This window comes from Propithecus coquereli, unplaced genomic scaffold (assembly GCF_000956105.1).
Source record: "Propithecus coquereli isolate 6110/MARCELLA unplaced genomic scaffold, Pcoq_1.0 Scaffold137, whole genome shotgun sequence".
In the NCBI taxonomy this organism is placed as follows: domain Eukaryota; kingdom Metazoa; phylum Chordata; class Mammalia; order Primates; family Indriidae; genus Propithecus; species Propithecus coquereli.
In genome coordinates, this window is record NW_012137969.1 from 1,453,027 (window position 1) to 1,471,256 (window position 18,230).

General features: G+C 51.0%; 1 protein-coding gene across 1 annotated transcript in view; it reads right to left on the minus strand.

The window, feature by feature from the left end:
- LOC105805926 (myosin-7-like) overlaps nt 1-13,936 on the minus strand; it is a 49,637-nt gene extending 35,701 nt beyond the window's left edge. The window contains 11 exon segments of the mRNA XM_012638893.1: nt 386-654; nt 1,035-1,173; nt 1,986-2,089; nt 3,596-3,694; nt 4,075-4,138; nt 5,042-5,134; nt 5,834-5,930; nt 6,248-6,275; nt 6,938-7,094; nt 9,605-9,748; nt 13,727-13,936. Coding sequence (XP_012494347.1) covers nt 386-654; nt 1,035-1,173; nt 1,986-2,089; nt 3,596-3,694; nt 4,075-4,138; nt 5,042-5,134; nt 5,834-5,930; nt 6,248-6,275; nt 6,938-7,094; nt 9,605-9,748; nt 13,727-13,936 — 1,404 coding nt within the window.
- Between the last annotated feature and the right edge of the window lie 4,294 nt (nt 13,937-18,230).

An 18,230-nucleotide genomic window follows, 5' to 3' on the forward strand; every position in this document is an offset into this window, starting at 1 on the left:
GTGGATCTGAGCTATTGTGTGCCTGTGGGCAGTTCATCTCTCTCTTTCTACTTTTTCTCATCCTCATCTGTAAGTTTGTCAATTTCCATGGTGTAAATATTTACACCATGGCTAATTTTAAGCTATGAACATCAGCAGCTGTTGTGAGCCAGGCCAGGATGGCTTCGGCACACCACTCATTCCATCCGTTAAGTTCACACCATTCTTTATGATTTGGCCCCATAGAAATGAAGACGGAAATTTCTCCAAGAGTCAGAGATCTAGTGGCAAACAGATTGCCCTGCCCTAGGTCCAAGGTGAGAAACGAGAGAGCCATAGTGCACAGTTGCTTCTAAAAGGAGGACGGCCACCCCAAGGCAAAAACCAAACATGAGGCCAGGCGCACCTCAAAGATCTGAAAGCCAGCGATGTCCAGCACCCCGATGAAGAACTGCCTCTGCATCTTGGTGTCCAAGGTCTTGTTAATCCTGACCACCAGCCACTTGAACATCTTGTCGTAGACAGCCTTGCCCAGGGCCCCGATGGAGTTCTGGCACTGCTCCATGTTCTGGCCTTTTTGCACAAACTCATTGCCCACTTGGACCCGGGGCCTGGTGATGCCCTTCTGGAGTTCGCCGGAATTGAGACCCATGAGATGCGCGACTTTGTCAGCCACTGAGCAGGGAGAGAAAATGCAGATGAGCACCAGGAAGATGGTGCCATGCCCAGGAGAAACGCGGCCCTACCTGTCGTGGTCTGAGGAGGGGGTGACGGGGAGCAGGGGGAGACCCCATTTTACCCATGAGAAAACAAAGATCTGAGGTGGTTTCCACACTTGTTCAAAGTCAAGTGGCAAAGTAGGGTCCTGTCTTGACTCTCTGTCATGCTTCTCTGAGGATATTGATGTCTGAATGTTCAAGGAACATGCACGGTTTATAGCCACCACGGAACCTAAGAATACCTGGCATATCTCTGAAACGGCCACAAAGCCCACGGGGCAGGGAACTCCCACCACTTGCTGCCTTGTCCCTGAACAGCCCAAGCCCAACACCCACCCTCAGTGGTGTCCACTTCAGCTTGCTCCTCTCTGGGCTTCTGCTTGAACTTCATGTTCCCAAAGTGCATGATGCCCCCAGTCAGCTTATAGACGCCCATCTTCTCCTCGGCGCTGAAACCCAGCACGTCGAAGGCGTCCTGCAAAGCAACAGGGTGGAGAAAGCCATGTGACTCCCGGCTTCTCATCCCATGTGATGGAGGCCATGGGACTGCTGCTGTGGGGCCACGCCAACGAGCCACTGCGGCAGTGCATGGGCACTGAAGTCAGACACACCCTGGACAGGGAGGGGTCAGATCAGATACTCTGCCATCTGGCTATTTTATTTATTTAATCTCTCCGGCCTCTGTTTAGCCATCTACAAGATGGGGATAGTAAGTGATTGTCAGGATAGAGCAGAATGATGTGTAAAATGTTTAGTGCTTGACACACAGTCAGTGCTCAGTAAAAGGCGTTATTATTATTACTACCATTGTTATTATTGTTAGGGCTTCATGCTAGGTACTGGGAGAGGGGAAGGCAAAAGTAAATCAGGACTCGATTCTGTCATTAAAGAAAAGAGAGGGCCTAGTACACAAATAATCCTAATGGAAGTCCCACGTGCTCAGTGCCGTAAGAGAGAAGGAGACAGAGAGTGCAGTGGGGAGTGGTAAGGTGGGAGAGTCACTTCTAGCTGGGCTGGGGAGGAGAACGTTGTGTGGGGTCGATGGTCCCTTTCGTCCCTGTGGAATTCTAGTTTGATTTTGCAAAGAGAAACTGTGCTTGCTGCAATGGCCTTGGGGTAAACACCAACTGCAACCCCAGAAATCCCCAGGGAAGAATCTGGGCTGTTGTCTGACAGCTCTGGGTGGGACGCCAGCCCCACTCCGGTTCCAGTGGCCACGCATGCAGGGCCCCAAGGTTTCCATCCTGGTCTCCCCCTGTCCCATGCCAGCCGCACCCACCCACTCACGTCTGTGATCTGCAGCTCCTCCCTGTCGTCCATGTTGTCCACCACAGTGACACCTTGGCTCACCCAGTGGTATTGCTTAGCATTGGGGACCAGCAGCAAGCTCTCTCCCAAGGGCAGCAAAGCAGGTTAACATCTTGGTGACATGTGGTTTTCTTCTCTTTCATTTCTAACCAATTTCGCTAAATGCCTCTCACATACTAGCCGTGACCGTGGACATTATGAGACTTATAGGGCCAAATGAAACATGATCCCTGCCCCCTGGGACCACCAGAATCACAGAGGGACTCGAACAGCCTCATGCAGGGAGCTTTAGAACAGCAAGAGGGTCACGGGAACTAGGCTTGCATCGTCTGTCACTTGGCTCAGTTCCTGGCACCTAGTAGGCACCCAGTAGATATTTGGGTAATAAATGAATTCTTATGTCTCTCCCTCCTCTCTCCTATAAAGAGCAGGTCACACACTAATGTAGAAGGCAACACAATGGCTGCAGCTGGCAATACAATCTCTTGCATGTGACACACATGGGAATGTTGTTGCTTTCCTAAAGAAATATGCTCACTTCTATTTTTCTTCAGATGTGTGCCCCTCTTGGTCTATCTTTGTATATTTACTTTTGGGAGGAGACATGGGTATAAGAAACGTTTCCCTTTCATTTTATCTCTACTAAAGAGAAAAACTAAAACACAAGAAGGAAGATAAATGGTGGTTGCCACTCTGCTCCAGCCTGAGGGAGGCAATAGGGCTTGGTGGGGAGTTTGGTGAACATGAGAACTTGAGCACCAGCCAGAGGGGCCAACATCACCCAACTGCCCTGATTAGTACCACGTGGGAGGACAAACTCAGAGGTACTGGATCCTCTGCTAATCTAAGAGAACCCAGGAAGTTGGATTTTTATGTGAAGACTTCCAATTTTAAAATGCCATTCATTAATTTAAAAAATATACTTTGTTGAACACAAAGAAAGCCCCCTGTGGGTGGGAGATGGTGCCCAATGCCCTCATCTCTGGCTGGGTTAGGAGGTGTGCAAGATTGAGTGTGGAAAATTGAGTCTTCATCCCTCCTCCCACCTTATGTCCTGAGCAGGTCTGCCATGGACAGTTGGCCATGTTGGTGCCTGCACAAGGGTGTCAAGTTGAGTGGGGGAGTGTACTCTGCTTTCCAAGCTGTGCACCCAGTGTGGGCTGTGTCCACGTAGGGGGAGCCTGTTGTTACTGAGCATGCAAGCACTGGCAGGGCTAATCATGGTCCTGGCTGGACCCCTCTGCCGCTGCCTAAGCATTAGACTCAGAGACAGCAGGTCCCAGTCCCAGAGGGATCTAAAGCCTCCTATCCCAGGCCCATGTCTCAGCCATGAGTTGCAGGCAGCCGAAAGCCTCATCTGTGAAATGGGCCAACAATGGCATTAAGCCTCATATGGCTACTGTGAGGACGAGATGTGCAAGTAGAACTTTCAGAAAGTTCCCTGTGATGCATTCACATAACTTTAAACTGAAGGGATTGTCATATGACCACAGGGGTGACACAAGACCTTTTGCACCCGGGAATTCTTTTCGTGATTGAAAAGAGGAAAAGCGAGTTTGGGACAGGCAGACGAATCTAAAGATCTTTACCAACAAGTTCAGGCTTCTTGTTTGAGACAATCTGGTAGAAAATGTGATAGCTTCTCTCGGCTGCTTGCTGTGAGATGATACGAGATTTCTCTAAGAGATCTGAACGAGAATAAGCAAAGATGCTGGTGAGTACAGAGCCATCTCCTGTCTCTTCAGGGTTCCGTGGACAGCAGGAATCCCCTCTCTAAAGCCCAGTGCAGTGGCCGGTCGCCAGCGGTGGGCCCCGCTCTCCCCTCTCCCCAGACGCACAGCCTCACAGGCCTGACTGCCCTCAGGGAGGCCTTTGAGTAGGGCTGTCTTCTGGGCCCCAACAGGCCACACTCAGAAGGACCTCACACTCGGTTTAATGATCCTCTGTTGCTGTTTTGAAACTCTTAATGCATTTTGAACAAGAGCCCTTGATTTTCATTTTGCACTGGGCCTCACAAGTTATATGGCTGGTCCTGCCTGGATGAGCCCTCCACAAGGGACTGACTTACAGCTCTCGATGTCGGCTCCAGCCAGTTTGCCTGTAGTTCCGAAATGGATCCGGATGAACTTGCCCTGAATAGGGAGGAGAGGGCAGGGGCAGGAGGGAGGTTATCCATAGCTTTAGAGCAGTAAGTGGCCTGGATTTGGCCAAGGGTCGCTGTTCGGGATGTAACCGGGGCACACGTGGTTGTATGCAGAGCCTTGGAGTTCCCATGAAGAAGGTCTCAGAGCCTGAATCTAGGGTCTGCGGTTTGGGGCATTTGTCAGGGAGGGGAGTGCTCGGCAGGAGGGGCTGAGACCCTTTGGGATTCGGCTCAGAGGCCAGGCATTGTGGGAATTTGTCCAGCCAGGAGGTGGGAACTCTCCTGAATCTCCTTATCAAGAGACAGCCCTTCCTCTTCCTAACTTGTGTCAGAGCCACCAATGGATTCTCCTGGAGACAGGAATCTGTCTTGGTCTTGGCTGCTCCTGGGCCTGTCTGCCCTCACCTCTGTCCCTCACCTGCTGGCCCCAGCTCTGTTTCCCTGGAGTCCCTGCCAGCTCCCTGGGCTCTGCCATGGGAGGCCCCAGAGCAGGCTGGGGAGGCGGGAGGCGGGAGGGAAGGCCAGGGTGCGGCTCCTCCTTGGGCAGCACCTCAGGCGGCGCTGAGTTCTCCCAGTGCCTCCAGCTCCCACCGGAAGGCCAGCCACACTGGTTTCTGAATCCACCAGGGGCCCAGTGACAGCGCCTCTCCTATGTCCTTCCAAGGATCGCAGCTTCCCACGGCTGAGAATCTCTGCAGCAAAGCCCCTTGATTGAAATACCGAAGTGGGTTCTGTTCACTGATTAGGTCCTGATTGACACAACTTAAAAATCTCTGGGAAGGAGATGCCTGGAATTTCCTCATTCCCTTTGCCTTCACTTAAATTAGCCTCAATTTCTTCACTTGGAACAGGGTCATGACCCCTGTCCTACCACCCCCAGGATCACACTTACGAAGCGAGAGGAGTTGTTGTTCCTGGTAGTCTTGGCGTTCCCGAAGGCCTCCAGCACGGGGTTGGCCTGGATGATTTGATCCTTCAGGGATCCCTGGCCCTGAGAGAAACCCAAGGTGGGGTGACCAAAGCTGAGGGGCTGGGCTTGCTAATGACAGTGGCTTATGTGCCAGGGACCCAGGAGGGGAGTGGCCTTGGGGCTGCTGGAAAGTCAAGGCCAGAGGGGCAGCATGTAGTGACCTGGGCAGAGGGCCACTGCCTGACAATGTCTGTCCTGCAGCTATGTAATGTCGGGTGGGGGGTGGGTGGGGGATAGTCTTGATTCCTGGCTATTTCCTCACTTTGCTGTTGGTGGGGAGACCCCTGAGTGAGCCTGAAAGTGCCCCCTACCCCCCTGTGCATCCTTGGTCTCCCTCCGAAGCTCTCCTATGCTCTGTCAGCTTTTCACAGCTGCTGCCAGCCCAGACTGTGCTCCTCGTGCCCCTGGGGCAGCCAGAGGCTGCAGAAGCAGCTTAAGGCAGAGCCCCCTTCCCTGTCTCTCCTCTGCCACTGTCCTCCTGGTGGCAGATGTGGCCTGGGGCAGCAGAACTAGTGCTGCGGGAGGAGACCTTGTTCTGTGGTCACCTTCTCCCTGTGTGACGCCAGGCAAGTTGCTTCTCTCCAACCCTCAGTGCCATCATCTGTAAGATGACCCTGACCCCCAGAGCCACTATGAAGGTCCCACAGGCTCTGCTGTGTGTTGCGGAAGCCGGAAGATGGGAAATGGACCCTGAGTCCACCCAGTCAGCTGTACTTTCTTATCGGAGGACTGCTTGCCAGTCCCTCCAATGTTGGCGAAGTACTGGATCACCTTCTTCATGTTCTCAGTCTTGCCAGCGCCGGATTCTCCACTGCGGGTGGAAAACGGGAGTTGAGAGAAATGCCAGAAGAGGGTGCGTTGGCCAAAAGAAGGAAAGCAACAGAAAGTACACATTTCTAGTCACATTGTGCCCCCAGGCCTAGACAGATGGGCAGGTGGGGAGGCCTTGGGGATGCAGAGGCCCCCCTTGGGTTAGCAGGTGCAGACTCACTCGCCCTGTTGAGCCCACTCACCGCCTGCAGAGTTCCCTACAACGTACCCCAATTAATTCTAAGAAGGCTTAATTACACGTATAAGACACAGACCTAATTATATGTGTATAGACTGAGAGACAGAAGAGACACTTACGTGATTAGCATAGACTGATTTTCATGCTCTATAGGGAAGAAAACAGCAACAGGAAGATGTAATTAGGAAACATTTAGAAACTAGGCATTTGATGATACCCCAGCCAAACGTTCAGCCCTTCCCCAAGTCCCAACCATCTCAGATCGTGGCCTTGGCTGCACTTGGAGGCCAAAAGCCCAGTATCATGTGGGATCCGTGGCCACATGCCCACCACTGCAGCCTACAAAAAGGGCCAAGAATTTATCAGCCACTCTGTTTCTACCAGCCAGTTCTACTGAGTTGTACAGCTACCCAGTCATAAGCAACGTAAAGAGAAATGGTCACAAAAATCACATAAAAGAGCCATTCGGCAAAAAGCGTCCAGGTAACGGTCTAGGCTGTTGACTTGAGTTCTGGGTAAGTTACTTACCTTGGCATCCCATGGGTTTGTGAAGCTTAAATGAGATAGGGTGTGAGGTAGGGCTGGTGCCTGGTGGGTGCCGCATGCATTCGCTGAGCACTAGGATGTGGTATTAATACCACATGCAGCTGCTACTGTAGCTGCTCGACATCTAGCAAAGAACTTCGATAGGTGGTGCAGGGTCAGGGCTGGGATGGGGCAGCAGCAGTCCCAATGCACATGGAGCCACAATGGCAAAGGAAAGCTTGTCTCCCGCCACCCCAGCCCCAGCAGCCCCCGCCCCCACGCACCCATGAGCATGTCGTGGTAGGCGTTGTCAGAGATGGAGAAGAGGTGGGGTGGCATCTCCGTGCGCTTCTTGCCCTTGTACATGTTGGCCACGCGAGCCCCATAGATGGGCAGCCACCTGTAGGGGTTGACTGTCATGCAGAACAGGCCTGAGTAGGTCTAGCGGCAGGAAAGGAAGATGGTTAGCTGGCCCTTCCTCCTGGGGCTCTCTTCCCTTGGCTGAGTCCCTCCAGGCCCCAGCCTATTGCAGAGCAGGCTGTGAACAAAATGAGTCTTCTAGGGGCGAAACCTATGCCTGTCTGAGTCTCTATCCATTGAGCAAAATGAGCTTTCTCTTTAATATATATTTTTTCTTTTGATTTGATGACAGATGTTCCTTGATTTATGATAGAGTTACATCTGGATGAGCCCATGGTTAAGTGGGAAATGTTGTATCGTAAGTCGATTTATGATATTTTCAACTTATGATGAATTTATTTAGATGTAGCCCCATCGTAAATCAAGGAGCGTACCGAATGGGTATCGCTTTTGCACCATTGTAAAGTCAGAAAATTGTTAAGTTAAACCATCATAAGTTGGGGGCCATCTGTATTTGAACAGATAACACAGTCACTGTGTGGACACATACACAGCAAAAGGACCTAATTTCTTATACCCTCTTCTGTGGTTTTTGATTCACGTAAAACAAACCCAGAGACACATTCTTAGCCCCTTCCCCTTGTTTATAAAACAAAAGATAGTATTCTACAGTACTGTTTTATGTCTTGCCTTTTCCACTTAATATATCTGAGAAATTGTCCATGAGTGTCCAGTGTGACACTTCTGGGGTGATTTAGGAGCTGCGGAGTCCTTGCTGTGTGGACACAATCCTCTACTGGTGGGCAGCTGGGTTTGACCTACTCTTAAAAAGAGACCCCAACTTCTCTTTTCATTCCAAGATTGCAATTTGGTAAGAAATCACCCCATTTTAAAAAAAGACAGAAAAACCAACGAGGCAGTAAAAGAAATTATCTGAGGGGAGGGAGAATAAGTGCAGACAAGAAATGGCCAAATCGACACGTCCCAAACTTTTCCTTCTCCTTGCTGGACGGTTGCACTGATTGCTGATGCCTCCGCCATGCGGCTCTTTTCAATTCAACTTTAAACTGTTCCATTTTGGTCCAAGCACCCCGCCCAGCTTCTCCATAGCATAACTGTGATATGCTGAGTTTTTCAGAGGAAACTTATTAAATAGAACTTGATCCGAAGAAAAAGTAGCAAAGAGAAGATGAAGAAGACCCAGTGGGAGAGCTCAGAGTATGACAAGCAGCATCTCATCCTGAGACTGCAGCCACACTGTCACTCTTCCCCTCCAGCCCATCTCAGCTCAGGTGTGGGGGCGGACAGCAGCCCGGAAGCCAGCTCCATCCCTGTTTGGGTCAGGACGGGTACAAGAGGGAAGCGGTTGGGGCTGTGAGAGCAGCCCTTGCCTGCCAGAGTTGTTCAACTAGTGGTTCCATCGAGTGCTTTGATGTCAGAGGTTTCTCCCTGCCCTGGTCCCTCAGCTCACACTCCACAAAGCCTGCAGTCCCGTAGCCGGAAGACACGGTGGCCATCCTCTGGGAGCAAGGGCTTGGCCACAGAGCAGGCTCGAGTAAGCCCAGCGGTGAGCTTGGCCACAGAGCCCACCAACACCAACATTCTCAGTCCAGGCTCCAGGCCCAGCCAAGGGTGCAAGTAGCTCTTCCTAGACCCGAGGTCAGAGAATGCCCCACTAGCCTCCAGGCCTGGCAGATATCCGCAAGAGCTTTCCAGAGATCTTCCAGCACCTCCTGGGCTATGGTGCTGCTGGGCCCTGAATCCAGGACCAATGATGCAGTAAAGGAGGACAAGGGGAGTAAGGCACAGCAGCCACAAACCCAGGGAGGGGAGTCCCCTGCAACCTCAACCTTGAAATCAGGCGCACCTCACCTATTCCTACCAGACAAGCACCTTTCCTCTTTAGTAAAGACATCTGGAGAGGCAAACACCAAAACTTCCTTACAACCCACTTGGGAGTTTAGTCACCAGCACCTTCAGGAAATCGTCGTCTGTCTTAGTATTTCCAGGACACTTAGGGGACTGATTGTAACTCACTCTGGTCATCACTTCAGACAAACAGAAACCAAACTCTTTCAAGGATGCAGCCTGTTGTCCTTCCTAAGTCCCTAAGGCTGCATTTAAATCACATTTCCTCAAGGTTTGTTGGCTGGCTGGCTGGATGGGTGGATGTTTGGATGGATGGATGGATGTTTGGGTGGATGGATGTTTGGATAGATGGGTGAATGGATGTTTGGATTGATGGATGGGTGGATGAGTGGATGGACGGATGTCTGGAAATCACGATGGGGAAAATGATGTTTTGATTGGAGCATTTGAGGAAGTGGGGAGGAGCACGAGGAGGAAGATTTCTGGGTGACGGCCTTAGTACAAGGTGTTTCAGCTGCCCGTGGAGATGGTGCCATCACTGAGATGCTGAAGGCTTGGGTGGAAGTCCTATCATGTCAAAAACATGGTCCCTGTGCCCTTGTCTGAACGATAATATGCATCAGGAATAGGGAGGGTGGAGTAGGTATCCCTCCCTTCAAAAGAGGGTTAGAAGATCTGCAGGCCCCCGTCTTCCCCACCTCAGCCCCACCCTGGGCACTCACATAGATCCTCATGTTGACATAGCGCTGGTGCAGGTTGTCCAGGACACTGGCCTCATTCAGGAAGGTCATGTCTGCCATGTCACTGACCTGGTAGAATTTGGGCAGATTCACCTGCTGGATATCATCCTTCTTCATGGTGAGCGTCTGGGGGGTCAAGACAAAGTGCGAGGTTGAGCGAGGGGCCGGCAGTTTCCCTGAGTGGCCGCCTCCTGCACCCACCGATCACTGGCTGTTGTGGCTCCTGGGGAGCAGGGCCCAGGTGGGCCACAAGCCCTGAGCACGCCAGCTGGACAGAAGTGTCCCCACCAATATGCTGTATGGCCCAGCCTGCCCAGTGAGCCGCATGAGGGCTGTAGCAAGACCCAGTCACTGGCCATAGGTCTGGGCCACGTGGCCAACATCTGCAGATACTGCCCAGTGAGAGCACCCGAGGGGCTCCTGAGAGACCTGTTGCCAGGACCAGTGACCCTGGTGATGAAACCCTCAGAGGCCCTCAACAACAACCTGAACTCCTCTTCTCCCCTTGTAGGCATCAGATTCCTGACCATACCTTTATGCAAGACTTGGCCTCGATGTTTGGGGGGACGTCTTGCTGTCACTAGCTCCGACCTCATCTCCCAGGCCAGTTCTCTGAATGTCGAGGAGTTCCGAGACCTCTGGCCTCAATTGCCTTGGTCATTGATGGGGGACCACTTGGGGATGGCCAGAGCCCTGAGTGTTGCCTCAGCTCAACTGTGGTTGACTTATCTCAGCCTGGAAAACTTGGCATCATTCATCCACGCTATGCTCTGAGAAGTGATACAACCATCCTCTACAGGAGTATAGGCTGCTCCCTTACATGGAGCCCACCATGAAACTCAGGAGGAGGGAAGGACCAGTGCTGGATGCTCTGTGTCCACCCCCTGGTGGTTGGCAAGGCCTCATTTGCAGATGTATGGATGGATGTATGGATGGATTGATGGATAAGTGTTTGGAAGGATGGATGTTTGGATGGGTGGATGTTTGGGTGGATGGTTGGATGGATGGATCAATGGGTGGCTGTTTGGATGGATGGATGTTTGGATGGATAGATGTTAGGATGGATGGAGCTATTAATACATCACTAGCCTGACCCTTTAGGCAACGTGTCTTTCTGAACACCATAGACCAACCTCAGAAGCTGCTGGTGTAGCCTTGCACCCGGGGAAAAGGTTATGTTTATTATTTGTAGTTTCATACATCAGGCAAAAGCTGAATGGAGAGCTTAAGCACATTCTTAGGGTGGCCTTATTCTGATAAATGTCTTCTATCTCTCTCTCTTTTTTTAATTGAAAAGTAATTTAAATAACAGATTTAGAATCTAGTGAGAGCCTCCTTTCTGGTGGGTGGTGGCATTTAAGGTTCAAACTAGCAGAGGTATTGATGTTGATTAAAAGTTTCAGGTGACCAAAGGCATGGATTGGGCTCCCGGAAGCTGGAACTAGGTTAGGATGAAGACAGTAGAGCCACAGGCCAAACACTGGTTCCTCTGAACCAGCAGGGCTAGTGGTACGGCATGTGGTCACTGCCTGGCAAAGTCTGATAGTGGGAAGTCTGCCCCATTGGCAGGGAGTAGAGGTGGTCTGGTATCCCTTTCAGCTAGTGACTTTTTTCTTATTTATTCATAAAATAAGTTATAGTTAATTATACCTATATACCTATAATACCTTTATTTAAATCCAGTGTTACTCACTAGCCTTCTGTCTTTCTTTATACGTGTACCAAGTGTTAAACATAATTATTACTGGGCCTTTGAACTTTGATTTTCTTTAATATAAAAAACTGCTGCTATTAAACATATTCGTAAATGTTAAAAAAAAAAAAGACACAGCAGCACATGCTTATGAATGGAGTTGTCACAGCCATGTGGCCTCTGGCCCAGGGCGCCACGCACCCTCTGGTGTCCTGCAAGTAGCTGGAGTGGAGCATCCAGTGGGCCCAACTCCAGGTCCAGCCCCACCGCACCATGTGACTTGGGATGGGGAGGGACTTCTGAGGCTGTAACAGCCTTCACTGCCTCCCCTCTGGAGTGGGGGTGACAGTGACCTCCTTGGCTGATTGCTGAGAGAATTACATGGACCTAAGTGGAATCACATGAAAATACCTTGTAAACTACGACATCCCCTCCCTGCATTACAGAGCACCTCTGACCTATGCTTCTTCTCCAGCCCAATCCATTCTAGTAGCTGATCAGAGCTCGCTCTTTGATCCCGGGGACATTTTGCAGGGATGTGACTCTTGGCTCTCTGCCTTGAGTGTTAGTAGTGGTTCCAAAATAGCAATGAACTTTTCAATTTTTTTTTTTTTAAAAACATTTCCCTGCTCCCACCAAAAACCTTGAGGGATAAAATTGAAAGCAAGCAAACAAAGAAGACAAAAAGGAAGCAGCAGTGGGTGCTCAGCAGTAGATATGTGGGCTCCTGTGCAAGGCGGGCAGATCCCTTCCCCACACTGCACCCCGATTTTCTCATCTATAAATGAAAACTAGCTCCGGCTCCCGAGTCCTGGCATCTGGGATCAAAGCTTAAGACCCATGATCCAGAAAACAAATATCTCGTAGCTGCCTGCAGCCTTAGATGTGCAGCATGAATACATACTGGGATTTCTGGGACTTGTAATAATGTGTGAGTACAACAGGCAGATCATCTGAGATCTTGACAGTTCTGGAAAATCCACCTAGTAGTGATCTCCGAACCTACAGTAAATCAGATTGGGTTCTACTCGGAGTCCATTTCCCGCAGTTTCCAGATCTCTGGTCCTCGCCCATATGCGGCCACCTCCCTTTCAGCCCCAGCAGAGGAACTGGGGTCTTTGACTTTCTCGTAGGAGCCAGGTGAGTCCGCACCAGGGGCTCTGTCTGTTCTGTCCCAAACCCGGCTGGCTGGCCCTGTCCACTGTGCATACTCAAGGAAGTTAAATGTTGTCACATCATTTCTCACAACACTGCAATCCTGTCCCCTTGGAAAAGTATGTTTGTCCTGAGAATTAAGCTTGGCTTTCACATTCAAACCCACTTTCCCCTGGCTCCAGCCCCGCTGTACGTTTACTGCCATGCCCCTCGAAGGCAGGTGCAGAGAAAAGCACAGTGGTTGCTAGTTCTGGTCATCAAAGGTCTCTGAGTTTTTTTATTCGTGAAAATTAACCAGGGACGGACGTCCCCCTCCCCCTTGGCAGCCTGCCGTGGAGAGGCGGTATGGCGACGCAGAGTGGGCACGGGCATTCGAGCCAGATGCTGTGGGTTTTGGTCCAAGTTTCTCATTTGCTGTCTTTGCGACCTTGCACCAATAACCTCAGGTACACTTGATCGTCTTTTTCCCTTCTCTGCAAAATTGGGTCAATAAATCCTACTACATAAGGTTGTCAGAAGGATTAAATAAACTATCAAGTGCCTCAGCAGGGGTCTGCCACAGGGTAGGGGTTTAATAAACCAAATTTTCTAGCCACTCTCAATTCATACCTCATGGTCAGATGCAGTGTAGACCAGCAGAGAGAGGGGTGTGTTGGTAACCCAGCTGTCTAGGGGGAAAAAAAATCCCTGATCTGTAGAATTTGCCAATTTCCATGGTGTAAATACTCCCACCATGGCCACTAGCAAGCTACTGCAGGTTTTACAACTGACTGTACAGTCCTTGAACGTTTAGTGTTGTGTCCTCACAAGCCAGGTTGAGTCCAGCACGCTATTGCTATGCAGCAAGGGGCTTGGGAAACACCACCTATTACTCCCACAGTTGAAGAGCTCATTCGGTGAGCTAGGGTGTTCTTGGCCCTGTTTCGAGTTCCTTATGCCGCCATAGGCCATGGCACACCATGAGACTATGGATGGGTGGGGTGCTCACTCTGACTCTTAGAAAACAAATCCCACGTGAGATTCCGATCTTGTTGGAATCTCTATTCTGATGGAGCCAAGCCTCAGAGAGGGGAAGCATCTTGCCCAGGGCCACACAGCTTGAGTGTAGTTGAGTCTGGAGTTGACCCAGGATGCGGGACTTAGAGACATCTGCTCTTTTTGCTCCCCTGCCCCTTGGGCAGAAGCAGGTCCAGAGGAGGCCTGGGTGCCTGCCACTGCCAAGGTCAGTTTCCTCCTGGAGGTCATTCCCCACTCACCTGGTTGGTGATGGTCTTCACAGTGACTTGGTCACCCTGTTCAGACTGGATCTCCCCAGGCATGAAGCCCTCCTTCTCGTCTTTGACCCAGCAGGACCCCTTAATGTCATAGGGTTTGTTCATGGCTTCAATCCTCTGCTTGTCGGGAGGTGCCAGGAAAGGCAGGGGATCCACATCGTCCCCACATTCCCTTTTGTACCCACCAGGCATTGCGGCTTGGCTGAGGAAGAAGAAGGACAGAACCAAGGGCAGGAGCCTGGACTTCCCTGGGTGCTGTGGGGGAGGTAGGCATAGGCTGGAGCAGACACCCTGGGAGAGACAAGGGCTTGCTTCCCGCGTGTCGCTTTGGCTGTCTTGGTGCCATTAGGTCTTCATAACCAAGACTAAGAAATCAGCAAATAACTCCCCACAGCAGGTGCCACCCAACAAAATGCTTCTGCATCTGCTGTCTCATACGCTCCTGACTCCCAGGCTGCGCGCTGGGGATGGGGAAGCCCATTTTGTGGAGGAGACCAGAGCAAGGAGAGGTAGAAGCAAGAGTTTTTAACCAGGGCCCACAAAAGGGGACAGGAAAACAATTATCGCTTGGTTTTTACTTCCCTTAAGGTCTGAACAGAGGCCCCAGCCACCGTAGGGCCAGCACAGCCTATCTTGCTCCCCGCAGAAATCAGAGCTGTCGTTTCATGTTAGAGTGGGCACAGACATCGCAAGGTATTATTTGTCCTCACCTCAACTTCGAAGTTAGGGTCTCTTTAGACTCTGAGTGAGATATTGTTATTTAAATTTATTAATAACAAAGGACATTTATTATTACCATATCACAAATTAATTTTTTAATATTTTCATAACAGTATTTCAGTACCATTTGTTTCCTTTGTAGCTCTATGTATTTTATTCCATGCATTTAAAAACACTAATCTGGCCGGGCATGGTGGCTCACGCCTGTAATCCTAGCACTCTGGGAGGCTGAGGTAGGAGGATCGCTTGAACTCAGGAGTTCGAGACCAGCCTGAGCAAGAGTGAGACCCCATCTCTACTAAAAATAGAAAACTTAGCCAGGTGTGGTGGCAGCGCCTGTAGTCCCAGCTACTTGGGAGGCTGAGCCCAGGAGTTTGAGGTTGCTGTGAGCTAGGCTGACAATATTGCACTCTACCCAGGGCGACAGAGTAAGACTCTGTCTCAAAAAAAAAAAAAAAAATTCACTAATCTGAATAAGGGTCTACAGGCTTCACCAGATACCAGGCAGATTCCTGATATAAAATGATCACCTGGGTCAGTGACTGTCTTTCCTGAAACAAAGCCAAGTTGGGGTCAAACAGGGGCCTCTTGACTTCCAAACCCTAGATGGAGTCACTGAACCCCCAGGAGGGAGGGGAACCGGGGGTTCAAGGGAACAAAGAGAGAAGCCTCCCCAGTATGTCTTGGGGGTCAAGAACCTTCCCGAAGGTTCAGGGAGGGTGTGGTCCTGAGACCCTCTGTCAGCGGTGCTGTTCTCCAGGCCAAGAGTACAGCCTGTGTCTTCAGATAACCCCACTGGAGAGCAGGGGTCTCTGGACCGTCCCCAGGGCCCCTGCTGTGCTGTGCCACTGCCTCGCCTGCCAAGGCCCCTGCTGTTTCCAAAAGAGGCTGAGTCAGCGCAGCAAGCACTGGAGGCAAAGCCAGGCGTGCTTTCCTCGTGGGGCCTGGCTTAGCCGGTTCTGCTGGAGCCCGGGTTCTGTGTCCCCAAGGCCGAGCCATTGCACAGAAAACAAGAAATGAGGGCAGGAGGGCAGGGGTCTTGTGCCCTCGTGGGCTGCAGACCCCTTTGGTTATCTGGTGATGCCTGGGGTCCCCTTGGACAAAATATTTCAAATTGAAGTAATAAAATCCATAGGATTACCAAGGAAACAAGTGACATTAAAATATAATTAACCAAATATTAAAGATGCATGATACAGTAATATATGTGCCTCTTTACAAATGCATGGAATAACTCGATCTAGCAGCAGGTCTAACAAGCACTGTGGTTTTGAAGCAACAATGAGCATTAATGACATTTTGAGATATCTGCAACCATAATAATTTGATATGAAAATACCAGTGTCTTCCGGGTCCTACTAATAAGGCTGTAATTAATAAGAGACTGTTATAAAGGGGAGGAGACGACACATTTCAGTTGAAGCTATTGAAAATCACGATGGAAATGTTTTCTCATTGAAGACACTGGGGCCCCCGGTTAAGAACTCCTGCCTAATCCTTCCCATGTCCTGTCTTCAGGGAGCACTGGGCTGGGAGTCCTGGCTTCTGCCAATAGCATCGAGCACTCTTCATTCAGCATCTAGGAGACGTGGCTCCTGCTTAGCTCTGCCACAAGCCACCTTGGGCAGCGCCATCACCTCCTTCAGCCTCCCTCCAACCCGCCTTCTGGAAGCTACAATTGCTCAATGTAAACTTCCTTTTGTCATTCGTTGCCCCTGCCGTGCTCAACTGCATTATTATTATTATTATTTTTTGTTGTTCCATTTCCCTGGTTCTGCTTAACAGACATAGAAGTCACCAGGGACAAGAGACAAAAATCCTCATGAAAAGGAAATTTAAGTATCAGCAAAGTCAGATTAAGATGCCTTTAACTTGTCTTGAAAAGAAAACATCTGCCCACATCTGAGGGCTGGGTCCCTTTTCAGTTGTTCCAGTGGGGGCAATGGGGGTGACAAATTCTTCTTTATTTATACCGGTTAGGCTGCTTTAAAAAAACAAAAAACAAAAAACAGTGGTTCTGCTGTGAGCGGCTAGCCACGGTGCCGTTGCTATTGTCCTGGCCTGGTGGCCTGGGGCACAGACCTCTCCCGCCAGGTGCTGCCCTAAGGGATGTCCAGGTCTCTGACACCAGCTACCCGCTTTCAGTGGCCACCAGCCTCTTGCTTGGCCATGACTCCCCCACCCCCCAAGGTCCCCTGCATCCTTGGATGCTCCTGTCCTTCCAGACGTCTTTGGTAACCTTTGGCATCTTTCCCACGTGTCACTTTGGCTGTCTTGGTGCCATTAGGTCTTGATAACCAAGACCCATTGTCAAAAATCACAAACCACAAAACTTAGAAAAAATTTAGCTCACGGAGTGCAAAGCTGCAAGAGTCCTCAGAGGGAAAGATGCTTTATAGAGCACAGGAGGGGCAGCGCTGGGATTGAACCCAGCACGAATCCAGCCCCACCGCCCCAGGAAGGCAGGTGGCACAGGGGGAAGGGGTTGATCTGGGTTCAAATTTGAGCTGCTCCTGTTTCCCTGTGGAGTCCCGGCGGCTCTCTGGACTTGTCCCCTCATCTGTACGTCCAGCCAGCCTGGAGTGCAGTCACCTGGAGGGCTGACTGGGATGCCACCTCTGCAGCCCCTGGGGCAAGGCAGGTGCTCATGAAATGCTTGTACCTGGCTCCCCTGCCAATCTCTCCTCATTACCCCCGATTGCCTCAGGTGACTCCCACCAGTGCTCCTCCCCAGCACGCCCCAGCCCGTGCCCGTCTCCCCCAGCACCGCTGCGGGTCCCACCTAAGACCACACTGGAAGAGCCTGGGTGCCCGGCCGAGCCTAGCCGTGCCCTTTTATACCTGCCCAACAGGTCCGAGCCGGCAAAACCTTAAAAAAGAAAAGAACCCCCCAGGGCTCTGGTGGCTCGCTGGCCTCGCCTTCCAGGGCCTGACTGGGCACTCCTGGGTCCCTCAGGGGGGATCAGTGGATGCCCTAAATCTAAGACATTCGCCTTCCTCCCGTGGCCCTTGTGGGGAAACTGATGACCTCAGCCCCGGGGTACAGGCTGCGGCAGAAATAGAACAGCTAGGTAATGAGATTTCCTCTTAAAGCTACCAGTGGACCCATGGTGGGTGCTGTCAGGGAGGGACGCCTGGTTTCCTCACCCGCAGCCTCTGGCATGCATGAGCACAGTGACCAACTGGTTGATGGCTTTGTCCCTTCCACGCACTCAGGCAGGAAGGCCCATGTTAGCCTGGACTTCACTCTTCCAGTCATGGCCGTGGGCCCCCTCCAGCCCCCACGGCCAGCAGAGGCCATGTGGTGTCACCATGCAGTGCCAGCCTCCACCTCTGAAGCCCTGACTCTAGCTCCTCTGTGGCTTCCTGTGCATCATGTGGCAAGTCCCTGCCCTCTCTTGGCTTACCTTTTCCATCTGTAAAGTGGGTGGCTGAGCTGATGCTCTTTAGAAGTCCTTTGTGCTGTTTAAATTCCGGAGACGGCCTGTGGGTCTCCAGGGAAAAACCGCCTGGGGGACATTCTTCCTGGCATCTTTTTCATCACCCCTATCCCCACCCCACAAGTCTCCAATTCACTTTTTTAAATGGAGATGAAATTTACATAACATAAAATTAACCACTTGAAGCAAACAATTCAGTGGCATTTAGTTACATTCACAATGTTGTACAACCACCGTCTCTATCTACTTTCAAAACATTTTCATCAGCCCAAAAGGAAACGTAGTATCCGGTAAGCAGTTTTCTGCCCCAGCCCCGGCAGCCACCA